General features: G+C 49.3%; 2 protein-coding genes and 1 long non-coding RNA gene across 3 annotated transcripts in view; 1 reads left to right on the forward strand and 2 right to left on the reverse strand.

Moving 5' to 3' along the window:
* LOC130146314 (tyrosine-protein phosphatase non-receptor type 11-like) overlaps positions 1-6775 on the forward strand; it is a 57995-nt gene extending 51220 nt beyond the window's left edge. Inside the window, exons 10-16 of the mRNA XM_056332347.1 lie at positions 910-1041; positions 1280-1434; positions 1835-1902; positions 2793-2944; positions 3154-3254; positions 4692-4811; positions 5347-6775. Coding sequence (XP_056188322.1) covers positions 910-1041; positions 1280-1434; positions 1835-1902; positions 2793-2944; positions 3154-3254; positions 4692-4776 — 693 coding nt within the window. The 3' untranslated portion in view covers positions 4777-4811; positions 5347-6775. The remainder of the gene's footprint in view (positions 1-909; positions 1042-1279; positions 1435-1834; positions 1903-2792; positions 2945-3153; positions 3255-4691; positions 4812-5346) is intronic.
* A 2246-nt stretch (positions 6776-9021) lies between these two features.
* On the reverse strand, positions 9022-10263 carry RNF223 (ring finger protein 223). The gene is made up of 2 exons (XM_056333284.1): positions 10212-10263; positions 9022-9869 (listed from the first exon to the last, which is right to left on the reverse strand). Exons 1-2 carry the CDS (start codon positions 10261-10263, stop codon positions 9022-9024), a joined length of 900 nt encoding a protein of 299 aa, XP_056189259.1.
* Positions 10264-13766: 3503 nt separating this feature from the next.
* LOC130146787 (uncharacterized) lies at positions 13767-15240 on the reverse strand. Its single transcript, XR_008821015.1, has 3 exons — positions 15107-15240; positions 14294-14370; positions 13767-14202 (listed from the first exon to the last, which is right to left on the reverse strand). It is a non-coding gene; the product is annotated as an uncharacterized LOC130146787 (long non-coding RNA).
* Positions 15241-16777: the final 1537 nt, after the last annotated feature.

A 16777-nucleotide genomic window follows, 5' to 3' on the forward strand; every position in this document is an offset into this window, starting at 1 on the left:
CGTTTCATTTCTCCTCTGTCTTGTAATGTTGCTTTAGCTCTTCATGAAAGAAACATACCGCTTTGCTCTGTGCAGCCTCCCCAGCCCTGTAAATATTAATGGGGTGCCCCTTGCATGACTTGCTTCAAGGCTCTAGGGAATTGCAGGTGACAGAGAGAGAGAAAGCATCGTGCCTGTTACAGCAAGCTGGAAAGTGGGGGGGGAGGGGGGGTGTTGCAAGCTGTGTGAGGAACAAAAGTAATTCTACAGCCTATCTGTGTACCACCTGTGTGCATTTCACTAGGAGTGGGTTGGTGGGGGCCAAAGAATACAGTGAAATTCCATACAGAGCCATTTATCAGAACAGCCGTCCCTAGAAAAGAGAGGAGCTAACTGTGATTGGCACTAGCTGCTCTGCTTAGGAATGAGGTGGGGGCTGTGCTTGCAACAGCCTTGTGCAGCCATGAGATAAAGGTAGCGCTACTCGCATACCTTCTTTTGCATTGGCAAAGTCACTATAGCAAAGGGGGGGTGGGCTGGAGGACAGGAGGGGTATAGGAAGACCGTGTAGGCCCTTAGGATGGAAACTGGCCTCAGGAATTAGGCGATGACCAGACCAACAGCTCCGTTGGTGCAGTGTGTCAGGACTATGCCTTTGGCACAGCGATGCCTGCCTGAGGCAGGGGCTAGGCGAGGAGGAAGATCACTCTGGGGAGGGAGATCCCCCTAGGCATCGCGTCCTTCCTATAGGAACAGCCCTTTGGGGTACAGCCCCGGTTCAAAGGAAACGCTCTGTGTGTGGCCGCTTTAAATGTCTGCACTGGGGTCACACACCCTTTGAGTGCAGCAGCACCCCTGCGCCAGGTGCTGAGGGTTCATCCTCCAGCTCCCCGGTCTCCACTAACCAGCAGCTCTCTGGTGTTGCTGCAGAACAAATGCTTCCGCTACTGGCCGGACAAGGGTTGCACCAAGGAGTACGGGTGCATCTGTGTGCGGAACGTGAGCGAGCGGGAAGCCCAGGGCTACTACCTTCGGGAGCTGGAGATCGTGCGGACCGACAAGGTGAGTCCTCTGCAGCTGTCTGACTGTGTGCTGGGAACGTGCCGGGGCTGGAACCCCCGGGGAGGGAGCTGTGGCGTTTCAGTTTGGCCGTTTTATCATTATTTTTTCACTTAATGGTCCCACTGCTGAATTTCTGGGCCATTTTTTGCCCCAGGTTTGAGAAATAAGAAATGAAGGAGAAGCCTCCTGGTAGGAGGAGGGGGTTTCTGACTAGGTGGTGGGTCTCTGCTCCCTGCAGGATGAGTGCCCGAGACTGGTGAAGCACTATCAGTATTTTAGCTGGCCAGACCATGGGGTGCCCAATGAACCAGGAGGGGTTTTGAGCTTTCTGGACCAAGTGAATCGGGCACAGCGAAGCATTCCAGACACGGGGCCGATCATAGTGCACTGCAGGTACGAACCAGTGGGCTGTCAGCACAGGGGCACTGCAGTGGGGATGGGTAATCGAAATGTGTCGTGCTTTTTTTTTTTTTTTTTTTTTTGTTACACCTGCAGCTGGGTCATCACGTTAGCTGATGGTAGGCAATTGGGATAGAAGTATACACGTGGGAAAATACAGCCCTCCTCCAGAGCCTTGCTGGTGATAGAGCAGGCCTGATCTGGAGTTGGTAGCTCTGGTGCAGCCTGCTCAACTCTGATCTCGTAATGGTTGGCATTTGGCTGGGCTCATCTCATAGCAGCCATGCCAAACCTGCCCAGGATGGACCAGGCGTGTGTGGGAGCTGAGATGACTAACTCTGGGGAACGTTTCTTCCTGCAGTGACTTTTTTTTTTTTTTCTTTTCTCTTTCCAGTGCTGGAATAGGACGCACAGGCACCATCATAGTGATAGATATTCTGGTGGATATTATTCACCGGCAAGGTATGTCTCCTGGTCTGTCTCATGGGTTTCACCATTTGCCTTGCTCTGACCAGTTACGGGATAACCCTGCTCTTGTGCAAGCAGTGGGTACGTGATCTCTGATCAGTGGGTTTGACTTGTCTGGGCAACAGTGGGCTTAACCTGAACGCAGGGTGAGAAGGGCTTTTGCACTGTGCCCAGTTCCCTGTTTCTCTGCGGGCTAAGAAACGGAGCTGTAACGTAATGAAATGTGAACCCTCTCCAAATGGGCATGCACGTGGGCAGCCCTCTAGCAAGGGAGGTGCTTTCAGCAACACAGCACCGGAGAGTCTTCTCCTTGGTATCAGTGGGGCCAGGATTTCAAGGTCTCCTGGACAGCCCTCTTTTATTGAGAGCAGGGTGGGGGCACACAGCTTCCATAAGGGTGTGACTCCATTAGCCCTTTTAGAAAAAAGTCCCCCAGGCTCTTCTGTGTAGAAGGGCTGTCACCCTTCCCTGAAATTGTAGAGCTGTTGTGGAACTCTCTGTAATATCTCTGGGTCTGGCCTGGGAGCCTTGAGGCAGGTGGACCCTCTTCAGCAGCGGTTGTATCTATTTCATAAACCGTGCAAGGGGGTATGTCTGGATCTGCAGGAAGTTGCTGCAGCAAAGACCTAATTCCCCTTCACTCCCCTTGCTCCAAGCAAGTCAGTCCTGCCTCAGCCATGCATACTTCAAGGTGCTCTGGCAGGGATAAAAGTGAAAAGGGGGGGGGGGGGGGGGGGGGGGAAGTGTCCTAGGCATAGAGATGCACCAAATCCTTTCACAGTATTCTGGGACTTCGCTGACACTGTGTGCAGCGAGATACTGAAAGCTTTCAAAGTTCAATCTAATTCCCATTCCCTAAGCCTCACCTTGTCGCTCTTGGGCAGGTTTGGACTGCGATATCGACATCCCCAAAACTATCCAGATGGTACGCAGGCAGCGTTCGGGCATGGTGCAGACGGAGGCACAGTACAAGTTTGTTTACATGGCTGTTCAGCAGTACATTGAGGCTGAGCAGAAGAGGTTGGAAGAAGAACAGGTGAGTCCTCTTGGGCTTGGTTGGAAAAGCAAGGGCAGAAGTTGGCCCACACCAAGCACCGCTTCCACTCCCACCATCTGCCTGGGGCTGCAATGCTGCCCTGAACACGTGGAAATAAATCCACACCCACTGGTCCCCTGCTGGCATACAGCACCTTTCTTCTATATCTGCGTTGAGTGGGATTTTATTGTCTTTGCTTTCTCTTCCAGAGGAATAAAAGGAAAGAGCGCGATTACTTGAATATCGGCTACTCTCCTATGGAAAAAGGCAGAGCCAAAGGGCAGCCCCCTTCACCACGGACCCAGGCTGTGTAAGCTGAGCGTCTCTCCCAGGGCTAAGAACTCTTGCAGCAGTAGACAGAACAGCTTGAGCAAAGGCCCCAGTATTTATCTGTTGCCAGCCTGCCTCTCCCATACCTGAAACCTGGCCAGTTGCTGGGTATCGTACGGGAAAGGCTAAGCATGGAGGGGTGACCCCACCGCCCCATCATCAGGGCTGGTGGCAGCGCACCTTGCCTGTGTGCCACGCTTCTGGAAAGGAGAGGAGGAAATCGAGCCCGATATCCTTGCCTTGGGAGAATCAGGTAGCGAGTGAAACTGTGCTACTGCCACTGAGGGACTTTCATAGCAAAATCTGAAGTAAGACGGGAAGAGAGCAGAGCAGAGGGAGGTGGATTCACACCCATGTGGAGAGGGAGCATGTGCTAAGTAAGGAGCATGAGTGCCTTACAGAAGCAGAGATAAAACACCTCACACTGTTCTTCCCTCTTGCCCCAAGTAATGGGATACCAGTGAGTGATAAGAGAGGTTATAAGTTGAAGGTGAGTGGGTAGGGGTGTGTGTCACACGTAATAACAAGAGATTTTGGGCACCTTGAAATTGCATATTTGGTTTTGAACTAGGCAGGAGCAGAGGAGCGGGTGTTAGAGTGGAGGCAGAAATGCTGTTGCTAGACTCACGCAGAATGAAAAATGCGACTGAAACGAGGAGAGCAAAAGGAGATGTCACACGTTCTTCTCTGGGCATTTGGTCACCGCTGGAGTGCTGGTGGCTCCTGCATACTGCACCCAGTGTGTTAGTAACTGCAAAGACCTTGTTCTCATGCAGCGCTAAAGGCAACTCTGGATCCTTCGCTGGTGTTGTGAACCTTCCTGTGGGGTCTGGCCAGCTGAGATCTTCCCCGCTGGGCTCTAGGAATGTTTGTGCCGTGTTTAAAATGCCCAACTTTGAAACTGCAACTCAGAATAAATGATGGGGGCAAGGACTGAGCCGAGCATGGAGAGCTCTGCTGGGCTGGTACGGTCGGCTCCAGAGAGCCCCCGGGAGTTCACCCTTGGGTGCCAAACCTGCTTGAGGGGTACTTGGCTCTGGCCTTTGGTGCCGTCCTCTCCTCCCATTACACTTTAGAAAATCCAGAGAAATTGGATATGTAGAGAAGGTAGGAGTAGGGAACACCGGGAACTGTATCCGCTATCCTGCAAGAACTTTGCATCCTTGAAAGGCTGACGTGGGGGAAGGTCCAAGGCTCCATCCCCAAGCTGTATTTGAACCTAGGAGGGGTGGCCTGGCCAGGGGGAGAGAAAACAGGGCTTGAGAACAGTGGGTGCCCCGATGTCATCCTATCTACAAGGCTGGGAGGGAAAAAGGGAGCTTGGCTGTGCCATTACCCGCTTCCCACTGGCCACCTGCTTCTGGGAAAAGATCCAGAGCCGTGAGGCTGTTAATAACAAGGCTTTGTTTATTGACAGGGTTGACGATGAGTCAGCTTCCGTCTACGAGAACCTTAACATCAAAAGCCCAAAGGTTTCAGGGATGAGTAATACAGGGCGATAAAGGAGCTGGAGGTGAGCTGTATGGAGGCTGTACAGGTAGGAATGCTTCCCTTGATTAACTGAGAGCGTCACCGTAGTCTGTTTACATTGCATTTGACCTACCTCCTCTTCAGCTCAGCTTATGCAGACCTCCGTGGCTCTGCCTGCATCAGGGAAGGCAGCTATGCTTTGATGAAAGCTGATGGAGCCTGAAGACGTTGTACTTAGGGACATGTTTAGTGGTGGACTTGGCAGTCCCAGGTTAACGGTTGGACTCGATGGTCTTAAAGGTCTTTTCCGACCTAAATGTTTGCGTGATTCTACAATGTGGCTGTGGCAGAGAACAGGGGGGAATGGCAAAACGGGACCTGAACAGGGAAACACATTTATAATGTTACCAGGGTGGGGGGAGATCTGTTTTTTTGGACTGTTACGTTAGGAGGCTGTCAGACTCGGAGAACAAGACTGTATGCAAACAAATAGGAAAGACTTCACACGCTGGGAGTGTCTCAGCTCTGTAGCCTTATCAATGCACTTTTCTCCCAGTTATAAACCCTGCCACCCTTCTTCCTTCTTGTTTTTTGGAATGCAGGATTTACAGTGTTTACGTCCACCCTTCCCAAGTTCTGCAGTTGCAGACAATTTTTTTTGCCCATCTTGCCTTCCCCAAGCACCTTGGATTCAGCGAGGAAGAAGCTGACTGTAAGAAGCAAGCAGAGTCTGCGCCTAAGAACGTGCCTTGACCTAACTTATTCGTGAGAAGGATCTTCTCCCATTCTCCCCTGTATCAGTAGGTTGATATTTATGTGGAAGTGCCTCTGGACATTCATTAGGGCATCAAAGCTCAGTTTAATTTTTTTTTTTTTAATTTAAGATTCTTATTTTTTACATACAAATTGTTAAAAGGAATGGAAACAACTATTTGCTTAGGAGCTTTTCCAGGGTTGCCCACTTAGGGTGTTAGTAAAATGTTAGTACACTTCAATGTTTTCATTAGGTCAATCATTTCTAAGTGTTTTTAGACTAAATCCTGGAGTAACTTTGCTGCCTGTGAGTGTGAGAAATAGAGAGCACTGCCTGGACCCAGGTATTTGCACCTCTGTTCGTTCTCTTCTCACACTTCCTTTTGGCTGTACTGGTTCTAGATTTCTATGCAACCCTGCCAAAGCACACCGAGCAAGCCCTGCTGCTGTAGTACAGCAGACGCGTGTGTGTGCCTGGGAGTGCTAGCCGCTCTGCACGCGGGTTTCATAGCAGAACTGAGAGACAGAGGTGGGCATCTCCATCCTGGCTGTGTGGGTCTCAGCGCTGAGCTAAGTGAAATCTCACCTAACTGATGGGTGCTGAAGGGCAGGAAAGCAGCTGTGGCTGTGCGCTGTGCTTTTAGCCACCCCTAGTGAGTAACAGCCTCGAATACTAACGGAGCTGAACTTTTTGAGCTGGGCCCCTCTAAGCTTGATGCAGCTCTTGCATTACCTTGCTGCATGACCTCTTTTCTTTCTCCCTTGCAACTATATGGCAAGTGTTGTGTCTGCTGAGTAAGGGTGTTGTAGGAGTGTTTGTGACTTGACCAGCGCTATGAAGATGAGCGTGTCACTGAGTGGAGTATTCCAGTTCTGGTCATAAGTCTTGACTTGTGACTGCCAGTGCTTCCTGCTGTTCCAGCCCTAAGGCCTGCAAATAGTCCTGCCAAAGAACCCCTTCCTGCAGGATCCACGTGTCTGGAAGTGTGCTCTGAGGGGAGCCTTGGGTCTGAGGGCCAGTGCCTGAACCTCCAGAGCATACGTGGGGCTGATGCTGGGGTCCTCCTAGGTCCCTGGCACAAGGTGGGCTCGCTGCATGGTGGGGGTGTTAGTGCCTGGAGCGCCGGCTCCGAGTGTTGAGCAGAAGGGGTTGAACAAGAGCACAATGATGTACCTTGGCTGTATTTCCTGGCTGGTCTTCCTGGTCCCATGTCCCAGGGACAGGAGAACTGTTTATTTTTATTGCACTTTTAATAAATATTGAATATTCTCAAGGCAGGTGGTTTTGTTTTGGTGTTGTTTTTTTTTTCCTGAAGTAGTTTACTTTTTGGGAAAGTGACTTGACAGTTGATGCGGACAATGGGGCAGCCCCAGTGTGTCCCATCGCCAAACGCTGCTGCTCAGGGCCCCATTTTCACTTGCTTTGGCTCTTCCTTTTGGTTATGCGTGAGCGAGAGGTTCAGCTGCCTTCCAGCTAAACCTTCAGCCTGTGTTCCCAAGCCCACAGTGAGAAGGGGAGGTGCAAAGGGACAGCCCCCCCAAGGATGCTGTGGCAGACAATTGGGAGCAGTTGGAACTGTGGGAACATCTCTGTGGCCCAGTTGCCACCGTAACAATAGATTTTATAGGCTGAAGATGTTATTTCCCGCTCCCCTGCCCTTAGGTCCCATCAGTGGGAGCTGAGTGGTAACGAAGATGTGATGACAAAGCACTTCATCTGCACTAGTGTCTGTTTGCTGGGCTTAGCCCCAAACGCACCTCGGGTAAAATGGAAGTCCCTTCTCTGCCTTAAGTCTTGGTGAGTCGCTTTTTCCAAGAGCACGTTTAAATTGGTCCTGTGAAGATATCCCTTCAGTGGCAAGCACAGTGGAATGGACAGGGTGATACAAGTGAGAATCCCTGTGAAGCCCAGTGACTTTGGCAGAAGTTGTTAAGAGTGCCTGGAGTAGTTTCTGCAGACACATGGCTGGCGCAGATAATACCAGCCTGCAGCTGAACAACAAAGGTGTTGCAGATACAGCGCACAGCGGCTTTCCACGGGAGTTTTGCATAGCAACAGACTGGAGTTACTTCTGCCATTGCTTCAGCCTTTTCTATTTCAAATTAGATTTCCTGAAAACGGAGACTGGAAGCAACTTTCATCCAGCTGGGAAGAAGCAAAAGATGAGCAGTCTTTGCAGCTTCTCATTTTTCAGGTCAGGTCAAATCAGGTAGACACAGAGGGAAGTTGCATCTGGGGCAGCACCACCTAGATGGTAGTAAGTGTGGATTTACAGGATAAAGCTGCCCATGTGTGCAGCATTGTACAACGCTGGGACAGCTGATGTACGACCCAGAGTACAGACATGCCACCTGCTGTGTAGCTACCATGATTTGGGAATGCAGCTGGACTCGGGGCTGCTAAGCGAACACCTCCAGCTGCAGGTAGGAAGGGAAATGTGGAGTAATTGCTACAAACTGACACCTTGCATTGTATAAAACCATAATTTAATACATACACATATGGTACTTACATAGAATGCCATCTTACATCCATGTGTTTGAATAGAAAACATTTAATTGTAAGCCACTGTCATCATGAAGACTTTTGTTAATCACTGTCAGAAGATCACTGGATCAAATAAAAATATAAGTGTAAGAACTGGCCTGTGTCTTAATACTGACACGTTAAGATTAGGAGGGTAAAGCTCTCAAAAGATGGAACATCTATCGTTGTGGTAACAGTTTGTCTGTGAGTATGAATTAAGTTCACTGATGGTGTCACTCGAGGGGCGGGGTGGTACCACTGTGTCAGTGTCCTAACAGTGCTCACCCCCTGCCTTCAAAATCGCTTTCCAGGTAGGGATGAGTGATTTTTTTTTAAAGCGTCATCTTAGGGAAAAAATGGGTAGAAAGGCTGCTTTGTTCCGTTCAAAAGCTCACCAGAATAGCAGCACAGCCGGGAAGGGGGTAGCGGTGACAGACCCGGGTGTGTCAGCAGGAGGCAGCATTTGCACCACCAGCACTGAATAATGCCCTGGAAAATGTCCCAGGCATGCGGAATAAGGATAATTTTCATCTGCTTATACGACTCTGACATGTCTTTACCCTCCAGTTCCCAGCTCCTCTTAGGAATAATCAGGTAGATCCTTCAGTTTGCAAAAATAGCCCTTTAATTCCCTGAGGGAGTTAGAGGAATTGCACCCAGTGTCACCTGGGGTCCATCCAAGGCAGCACACGGTGGGTGCCGGTGCCACTCGTGGCAAACCTCCGAGGAACCTGCCTGTTGCTTGGAAGGCTCCGTTTCTATGGAGAGCTTGGCAGCAGGATGCTGAGGCAGCTCCTTGGAGCATTCCTGGGCTGGAGACGGCTTGGCAGGCAAGTGTTTCGGCAGAACTCCTGGAGGAGGATGCGTGTGTTCAAGCGCAGGCACAGGGGGAGTGTGGGGAGTGGGCCACAGGGTCTGCCAGCAAACAAGGAACATGCCTGGGGCATTGGTCCTGCCGGCCGCGCGTGCTGCAGGGAGGGAGCTGGCAGCCTCGCTGCTACTGGAAGGGGGGTTGTGTCACTGGTGGTGCCACTGTGGTGTGTTTAGGGGGAAGATACTCTGGCCTGCTCATTGCAACAGTCCTTGTGAAGCAGCGGAGGTTCCCTGTCTTCAGGGCACACTGGACTGGCCACAGAATGATGCAGAACAGGATGATGATCAACGCGGAGAGGAGGACGATGCGTTTCCAGTCATCGCACATGTCACAGCGGGACAGCCTCCCAGCTAACCCTGCCGGGGGGGCCTCCGGGCTTTCTGGCTTGCTCATGGCAACGTCAATGGAGATACACGAGTCTGGATTCTCAGGGTCGTCAGAAGACTGACGGCAGCAGAGCTTGGTCCCTTCCATCCAGAGCACCTTCTCCTGCTGGAGTTCGGGAGGCAGCGTGGCGAGGAGCTCCCTGCTGGTCTCCAGTGCTGGGGCACCTTCCTGAGGGATGCTGGTCAGCTGCCTGCAGAAGGGGCAGGGGAGCTGGTCCTCTGGCTGGTTTGGGGGCAGCCCCGTGCTCAGGCGGGCCACGCACTCCAGGCAGAACACGTGGGAGCACTGGAGCAGCTTGGGCGTCTTGAAGGTATTGTCGTAGGTGTTGAAGCAAATGGAACACTCAACAGGGGAGGTTGGCTTCGGAGATGTTGGGTTTGGAGACCCCGGCTTGTCAGTTGGGGACCTTGCCTTCCTCTTGCCATCTCCTGGGGAGGTGACAACGATGGGGCTGATGGGGATGGGGATTTCACTTGGAGATGTGGGGACTGGGCTGGTGGGGGAGTCTGGTGTGCTGGAGTGCCACAGCTGCGTGAAGCACGACATGACGGAGCCCGAGGAAATGAACAGAGCCCTGGGAGACTCTAGAAGAGAAGAAAACCACAGCCTTCATTTCAAACAATTTGAACACACCCATCACCAGGCCTGTGTGTAACCCCTTAAAAGGAACAAAGAGCAAGTTCGTGACTTCCACGGCATCCTGAGCCTGGAAGAGATCCCTGCTAGAGACGAGAATGACACAGGTAGCCTGTTTGAAGCTGCGTACCGAAGGTGAAGTTAAACATCCTGCAAAGAAGCAAGCAACCAGCAGAGATCCACCATCCAGCCAAAGCCTTTTCACCAGAACCCCCATGGGCTTATAGATGGGTGCAGTCTTTCCCCATACATGCCTCCCTCTGGGCAGAAAAAACACAACAAAAACCTACCCCGGCTGGTGCTCGCCGAAACCTGAGCAGGGAGGAGAGCAGAAGACTCCATGAGGTCAAGCAGGGACCTCGCTATGGCAGTCTCCCAGTGTCTGGGAGGCACTCAGATATTATGGTGGCAGCATGAGCAAGGCCTAAGAGACAGATAACGCTGTTCAGTTGTGGAGGTGATGAGGGGGAGGTTAATCTTTCTTGATGTGCTCTGACAGAGCTTTGTGCCTTGAATCATGGTTCATGCCTGGCAGGCAGGCGAGGCACCACCCGGTGATGCTGCCTGGTTTAGTCTGTCCACAGCGGGGTCTGAACTCCCCCCCCATATCAAAGGAGAACCCAAGGGAGGTGAGGAAACACCTTATCTTGCAAAGTTTATTTCATCCTTGACTCCAAGCAGCACAAGAAGCATTTCTGTCTTGTCACTGTGACACAGCAAGAAAAGCAACATTGAAGGAAATGGCCTTGGCGCCAGAGCAAGGGGAATTCTTTGCTGTTTCCTTGTTGCTCTGGTTTCCCTAGGGAAACACAGTTCCTCCCTGTCCTCGGCCCTGGAGCAGTGCCAGCACGGCCCAAGCCTTGCTGTGTGCTGCCATGTGCTCTCTGCTTTGTTGTGGTGTGCAGGCAGGAGCCTCGAGCTGAGCGGCTGATACGCCACTTCTAGCAAACTGGTTTACAATGCGCTCCAGTCTTTTCAGCAACCGAAGCGTTGCCCTGAACTCAAGTTATCCCTAGGCTAGACATGCAGCTTCGCATACATGCAGATATTCAGATATATACAACTTTTCAGCTATCAAGCACTTTTACCTGAAAGCAACTGTTCAGCTGGAGGAAATTCCCAGCGATGGCCCTGATGCTGTGTGCCTGGGGAACATTTTTGTAGCCTGTGTCACTGAACTAGCTAGGCTTGATTCTTTGTGTTGGGAGATTTACCGATGACAAGCCAGAAAGGTTCAGATTGCTGCTGTAATTATAGGTCTCCCATCACTCCAGCAGTGGCTCACCAGCATGACTAGAGACTCCACGTCTCAGCACAGAAAGCTAATTTGAGGTATCAGAAAGACTGCGTATTCCTCACATTGCACCAAAAAAGTCTCCATTATTTAAGAGTGAAGTATTCCCCCCTCTGCCATCACAGCTAGCATTGCCGGAGCTGGAACCAACTTTAAGAACCTTCCTTCTTTTTCTTCCCTTATTCTAAATGAAGAAAATTTTGTGAAGCCTCTCCTCAAGTTAAATTTTCAGTCACAGGCTATCTGCACATTTCAACAAGTTGTGATGGGTTTTTAATTTTTTTTAAAATTTTTTTCTGGCTACAGATCACCGTGCATGTTTTAGCACAATCTGGCAGATGCTGATGAATTACAAATCCAGAGCCCAAGCTGGCACAGAGGTGAGGGAAAACCCCAGTTGTTTTGAGTTAGGTTGGTTTTTTTTTTACTAAATCTGTTTTGCAGAACTGCATTCCCTACGCCCAGTTCTTTGCAGTCCCTCAAGCTTCAAGTGTTTGTCAGAGATGATGAGCAGCAAAACCAGTGGCAACCTGGTAACCTCAGAAAGAGAGAGCCTTTGCTTGCGCAAACTGTAATTTCGTAACCTGTGGGAAAAAGCTGTTCTGTTGGGGTTTTTGCTAGTTTGTAACGTGACAGCTACAGCAACAGCAGTGTTGTGATAGTAAACTGGAGGAAGTTTACTCACAACGGTTGCTTTTAAATGAAGATAGAAGCTTTTGCCCATGTTTTGCCTTTGCTACAGATGATCGTGACACTATAGATGCTTCTTAGTTTTAATAACTTTTGAGTCTACTTACTTTTATCAATATTTTGGTGTTACGAGGCACCTTGGTCAGACATGACACAGGTAGTTGACTTAAACTGGGAAGATAAACTGGGAAGATACAAGGAGCAGGGCACAGAGTCATGGGAAAGACAGTTTAAACTCACGCTGCGCCGCACTGGACAGGTCAGCCTCTGCCCGCTGCTTGGGTCTTTTGGTGTGTTGCCGTAATGCTGATGCTCAGAAAGAAAAAATGGGTTTGGGCAGCAGCTAACGCAGGGACCAAGGTTTCTCTTGCACTCCTGCTGTACTACGAAATGAGAGCCGGCCACTAAAGCTGGAAAGCCCCAATGAAGACACGCAGTCTGGAATCTCAATAGAATTAGTTAGGGTCTGGGGGGGTTTATTTCTTTGTTTTTCTATTGGCCTTTTTTTTTTTTTTCTGCGCTACATGATCACATGATTTATTTATTTTTTTTAATATAAGACAATATCTTCAATTGTTCAGACCTGCACGGTCACACTGCATCCCCTCAGACCCTGCAGCTGTTTACCTCACTTTCCCAGCTCTTTACCTGGGCTTTCCAGAAACTTTGGGAACATCAGTAAATAACAAAACCATTCAGGAGAGACTTGTAAACTCAGATTTAAAACTAAGTACTTAAGTACTTTTCACTTCTCAACAAGTCCTAGAAAACCTACTTCCACACCATAAAACCAGACAAACGAGAGTACGCAGTTAAGATAGTGGCCAAAACTGTTCTGTAGCATGATTCCCTAATGGTATCTTTAACTCAGAGAGACTGAATACCCAGCAAGTTAAGAGGTGTACAGCAGATTAAAGTCTATAAATACCTGTTCAAGTGCTGTTTAGGAGGAGAAAAGCATGTTCTGGGCTCTTGATTTCTACCCCTGAAGAGTCTTCTCTCCAGAGGATTGTCTTAGGCTCAGGGTCTTTTGTATTTATAAGCTGCCTCCTGGTATTCGAGCTCCCCGGTAGCTTCCCGACTCGCTTCCAAGCACACAGAAGGTCTGGCAATACAAGTAACCTCTAACAGCTCCCGGTGTGCAAGTGGCCCTGCTGCTGTAATTCAAGTGTCTTTTATACCCTCCTGTCTGGAGGTGACTTACCTGCTCCACCTGCCCTTCCCCATCACCACTGAATCACTGCCTGGGCTGCGCGCTCCCGCTCCGGCCGGTTTGTGACAAACAGCAGGCAGGAATGCTCCTGATAAGGGGCAGCGCTGCGGGACACCCGGAGCCTGCCCGAGGGAAGCGATGTAAGAAATGCTTGTTCCTTCATCTTCGCTGGACTGGGGAAGGCCACCTGCTTTCTGACCAATTCTCACAGTTCTTCGATGACCTTTGAGAGTTTTTTTAATCGCCCTTCATAATCTGGTCCGGCTGGGTCAGATGTACTGGCCATGTTTTCATGGGGCAGCAAATCTTCTGGAAGAAAATTTCAGGGCACCTAAAAAGACAGATTCTCTTGTTTCTTCCTGAAGGGCAAATAATTTGAAAGTGCCTTAGATTAACAGCAGAAACAAGATTCTGACAGTCAAATTTCTTGCGACTGGTTGAGAAAAAAAACCCTGTTGCAACAGAAAAATCTGGTATAAGTTTGAAAGCCTGAAAGCAGTGCAAAAAAAGCAAAAAAGACTTTTCAAAACAAAGTTAACCAAACCACTCTATATGATCGTATGTCTGCTTCAAGCTCCTATACAATTGTTTAAAATAATACTGTATGGCTTGTCACAGAGAAGGAATTTCATTCTTTGCAGCTTTCTGTAATAATTGCCATAGAGAAATATTATTTGACCTGCAAACCTTTTGTGGCTCAAAGGACATCAGTCCATGATCCGGAAAAAAGAAGCAACAAATTTACACTCACACGCAGATAAGGAAATAAGTGTGTTTACGTGGTGGTGCGGGAAGTAACAGGCAAACATTCAAGGTTTAGTCTCGTTCTTTTTTTATTGCAAGTACTGCTTTTCTTTGTTCGGTTCCTCAAAGAAACAACAACATGGTCTGTGGATTTTTTTCTGGGTGGTGTCAGGAAGGCCTTTCCTAAAAAGTGGTTGAGAAACTTCACTCTAAAAACATATGGAACTGTATCCATCTTTTGGGACAGAGAAGTGTCTAAATCCCATAGACTTCAGTGGCAGTCAGATGCTTTGGCTTCCATGTTCTTCTAGTTCAGCTCACACTGCTCAGTTCTAGTGAGCTGAAATCCAAAAGGAGGCTGTTAAGAATAAAAGAAGCATGTGGAAATTGCCAACATTTTAAATCAGTTTTAGGATTAAAAGTAGGGTTACCTGATCCTTCCACAGTTAGAAGGATCTGGGCTAGAGCATTGCTCCTCCAGTGGACTCATGATGAGCTCCATGGGTGACTAGAAGACAAATGCCTCAGTGGAGAAAGCAGGTCAAGACTAAAACTTTCCCAGCTCTGCATCTCGATGGTAGAGCTCCTTCAGCGGAGCATGCGTGTACCACAGGGACAGCAACCCACGCACTGGGCTGAGTGGGGTACCAGCCCACTGTGCTCCCCCAACTATTTATGTCGCTGTTTGGGGTGAGTGAGGCCAGGAGCAAACCCTGTCTACAGCTGACAAAGCAGGATGTCTGATGAATGGATGTAAATCAGATTTTTAAAAGTCTTGCTCGCTTAGTCACTTGCATAAGCACTTTGGTGAACTGGGCTCAAAATTAACAGCCTTTCAGTAACTTGCTGGGGTACGTTACATTCGGTAACACACTGAGGAACAAAAGTCCTTGGCTTGGGTCTTGCTGAGACCCTTTTCCTGGTAGTCAGCGGAGCAATGCTGACTCTGTGGTCATGCTCTGAAGGACAGAGGCGCATCTGAAGCCCTTTACCCACCGCTAAGGCCAGGATTGCTGCCTGCAGCGAGCAGGCTGCGGCGCTGCGGGGTGTCAGCCTCTGCGAGGTGCCACCAGCCTCAACGTGACTGCTGCAGGGAACGGGATGAGCCCAGCCCAGAAGCTGAGCACCTGGGGCAAACTGGGCTGCCCCACACACGCCAGCACCCCACACATGCCAGCAGCCCACACACGCCAGCACCCCACACACGCCACACGCTCCTCCCCCTGCGGGGATACACTGCGTACCCAAGGACCCAGCCTGCGGAGACCCAGCGCCCTGCTGGGATGACGAGCAGGGCTTGGCTTCCAAAAGTGAGTGGGAGGCTTGCAGTTATTTTTATCTTCTGCTCAGAGGAATAGACTGAGCATGTCGGAGGCTGCAGCTGGTCGTGGGTGGATCCCAGAGGGCTGGGAGCAATCACTTGTGGGAGCACATGCTTCATGTTTGTGCTTAAAGGAACAGTGGTGCTAAATGGAAGCAGTTACTTTATTAATACTGTTACTTCCTTGAACTTGTGTTACGCATGCACACCTCGGGTGCTTCTCAGAGGTATTCTCTGTGTGCAGAAACTACTTGTTCTAAACTGATTTTTGCTAAACCACGCAGGAATGAAGATGATGTGACTGGAACACCGGGATGAGATGTAGGATATATATTTCTCTGGTATAAGCACTGTGACCTTGAGCAAAATAATTTCCATTAATGACTTCTGTGGCTCATTTCCTATATAAATAATTAATTAGGTGAATGAAATAGAAGTTCAGAAAAGGAATTTTAAGTCTTTGGTTTTTTGGTCATAGTCTTTGTCTGGATTGTGTGTTTAGATGGGAACCTGGGAGGGGTGGGTGTTGCCTGGTACATAGGGCTGGTCACAGTGGCTCCAGCCAGCGACCTGATGTAGGATCCCACCTGTATCGAAGCTTTCAGTTGTCAGACCCTCCCACCATCACCTCACCATATTTTACCAGCATCAGTAACCGTTGCCATCTCATCCGGGACTGTGGGTGAAGTGGTGAGGTCTTCTAAAGGGTATGTATTCTTTTCAGGAGGATTATTTCTAACAGCAACTACCAACTGGTTGAGGACATGACCATTTAAAAACTTGCAAGCCAGGCTCCTTATTGTGAAGCGAAGCAAAGTATATCGCGAAGTAATAAAAACAGACTGCTGGTGATAGCTTTAGGCTCTTTCGTCAGCTTGTCTTTACCTCTACTGCCCAAGTATATAAGTCTTTTCATTCTCACTGTAATTAATCTCAGTAGATAAGCTAAAGCCACCAAATAAAGATGGGTGGAAAGAAAAAATCAAAATCGGAAATGACCAAGCAAAGAGCAACAAACTTTTTCTGATTTCTTTTTCCCTTCACCCAAGGCTAGTGAGTTTCTCGTTATTAGGTACCACTTAGAACATCTAGTGGTGATACCTTTTTGTTCATGTTTTGGATATTGTTTACTGCTCTGCTTTGTTGAGCTATATCCTAAAGCTATTTATAAAGCCTGGAGGGGATTTAGAAGGCCTTTTGTGCTGGAGAAACCCAAGGGAGACGTTGCTACAGAAGAACACAAGTGTCAAGAGCCAAACTGCTTTAGAGTCAGCCCTTGCAGGACAAAACTCCAGTGCAGGTAGTGTTACTCCTGCCTACAAAAGACGTGTCTAGTAGGTTCATGGAGCTGCGCCTTACTTTCAAGGGAAAAATACAGCTATGGCTTAGGACAGATGTGCTGGTTTTAACTGGGTGAGAACAAGCCTGTCTAAGCCAAACACGCTTGTGCAACAGGGAACAGAAGTCTCTGCAGGGTTAAACGCTTACAGCAGGAGGATACAACTTAGACTATGTTTTCTGTTAGCTGACACATTCATGTGCCTGCTCCCAAACTACTGAAAACCAGTGAAAATATACAGCACACACCCCCCCA

Source organism: Falco biarmicus, chromosome 3, assembly GCF_023638135.1.
Source record: "Falco biarmicus isolate bFalBia1 chromosome 3, bFalBia1.pri, whole genome shotgun sequence".
Lineage (NCBI taxonomy): Eukaryota > Metazoa > Chordata > Aves > Falconiformes > Falconidae > Falco > Falco biarmicus.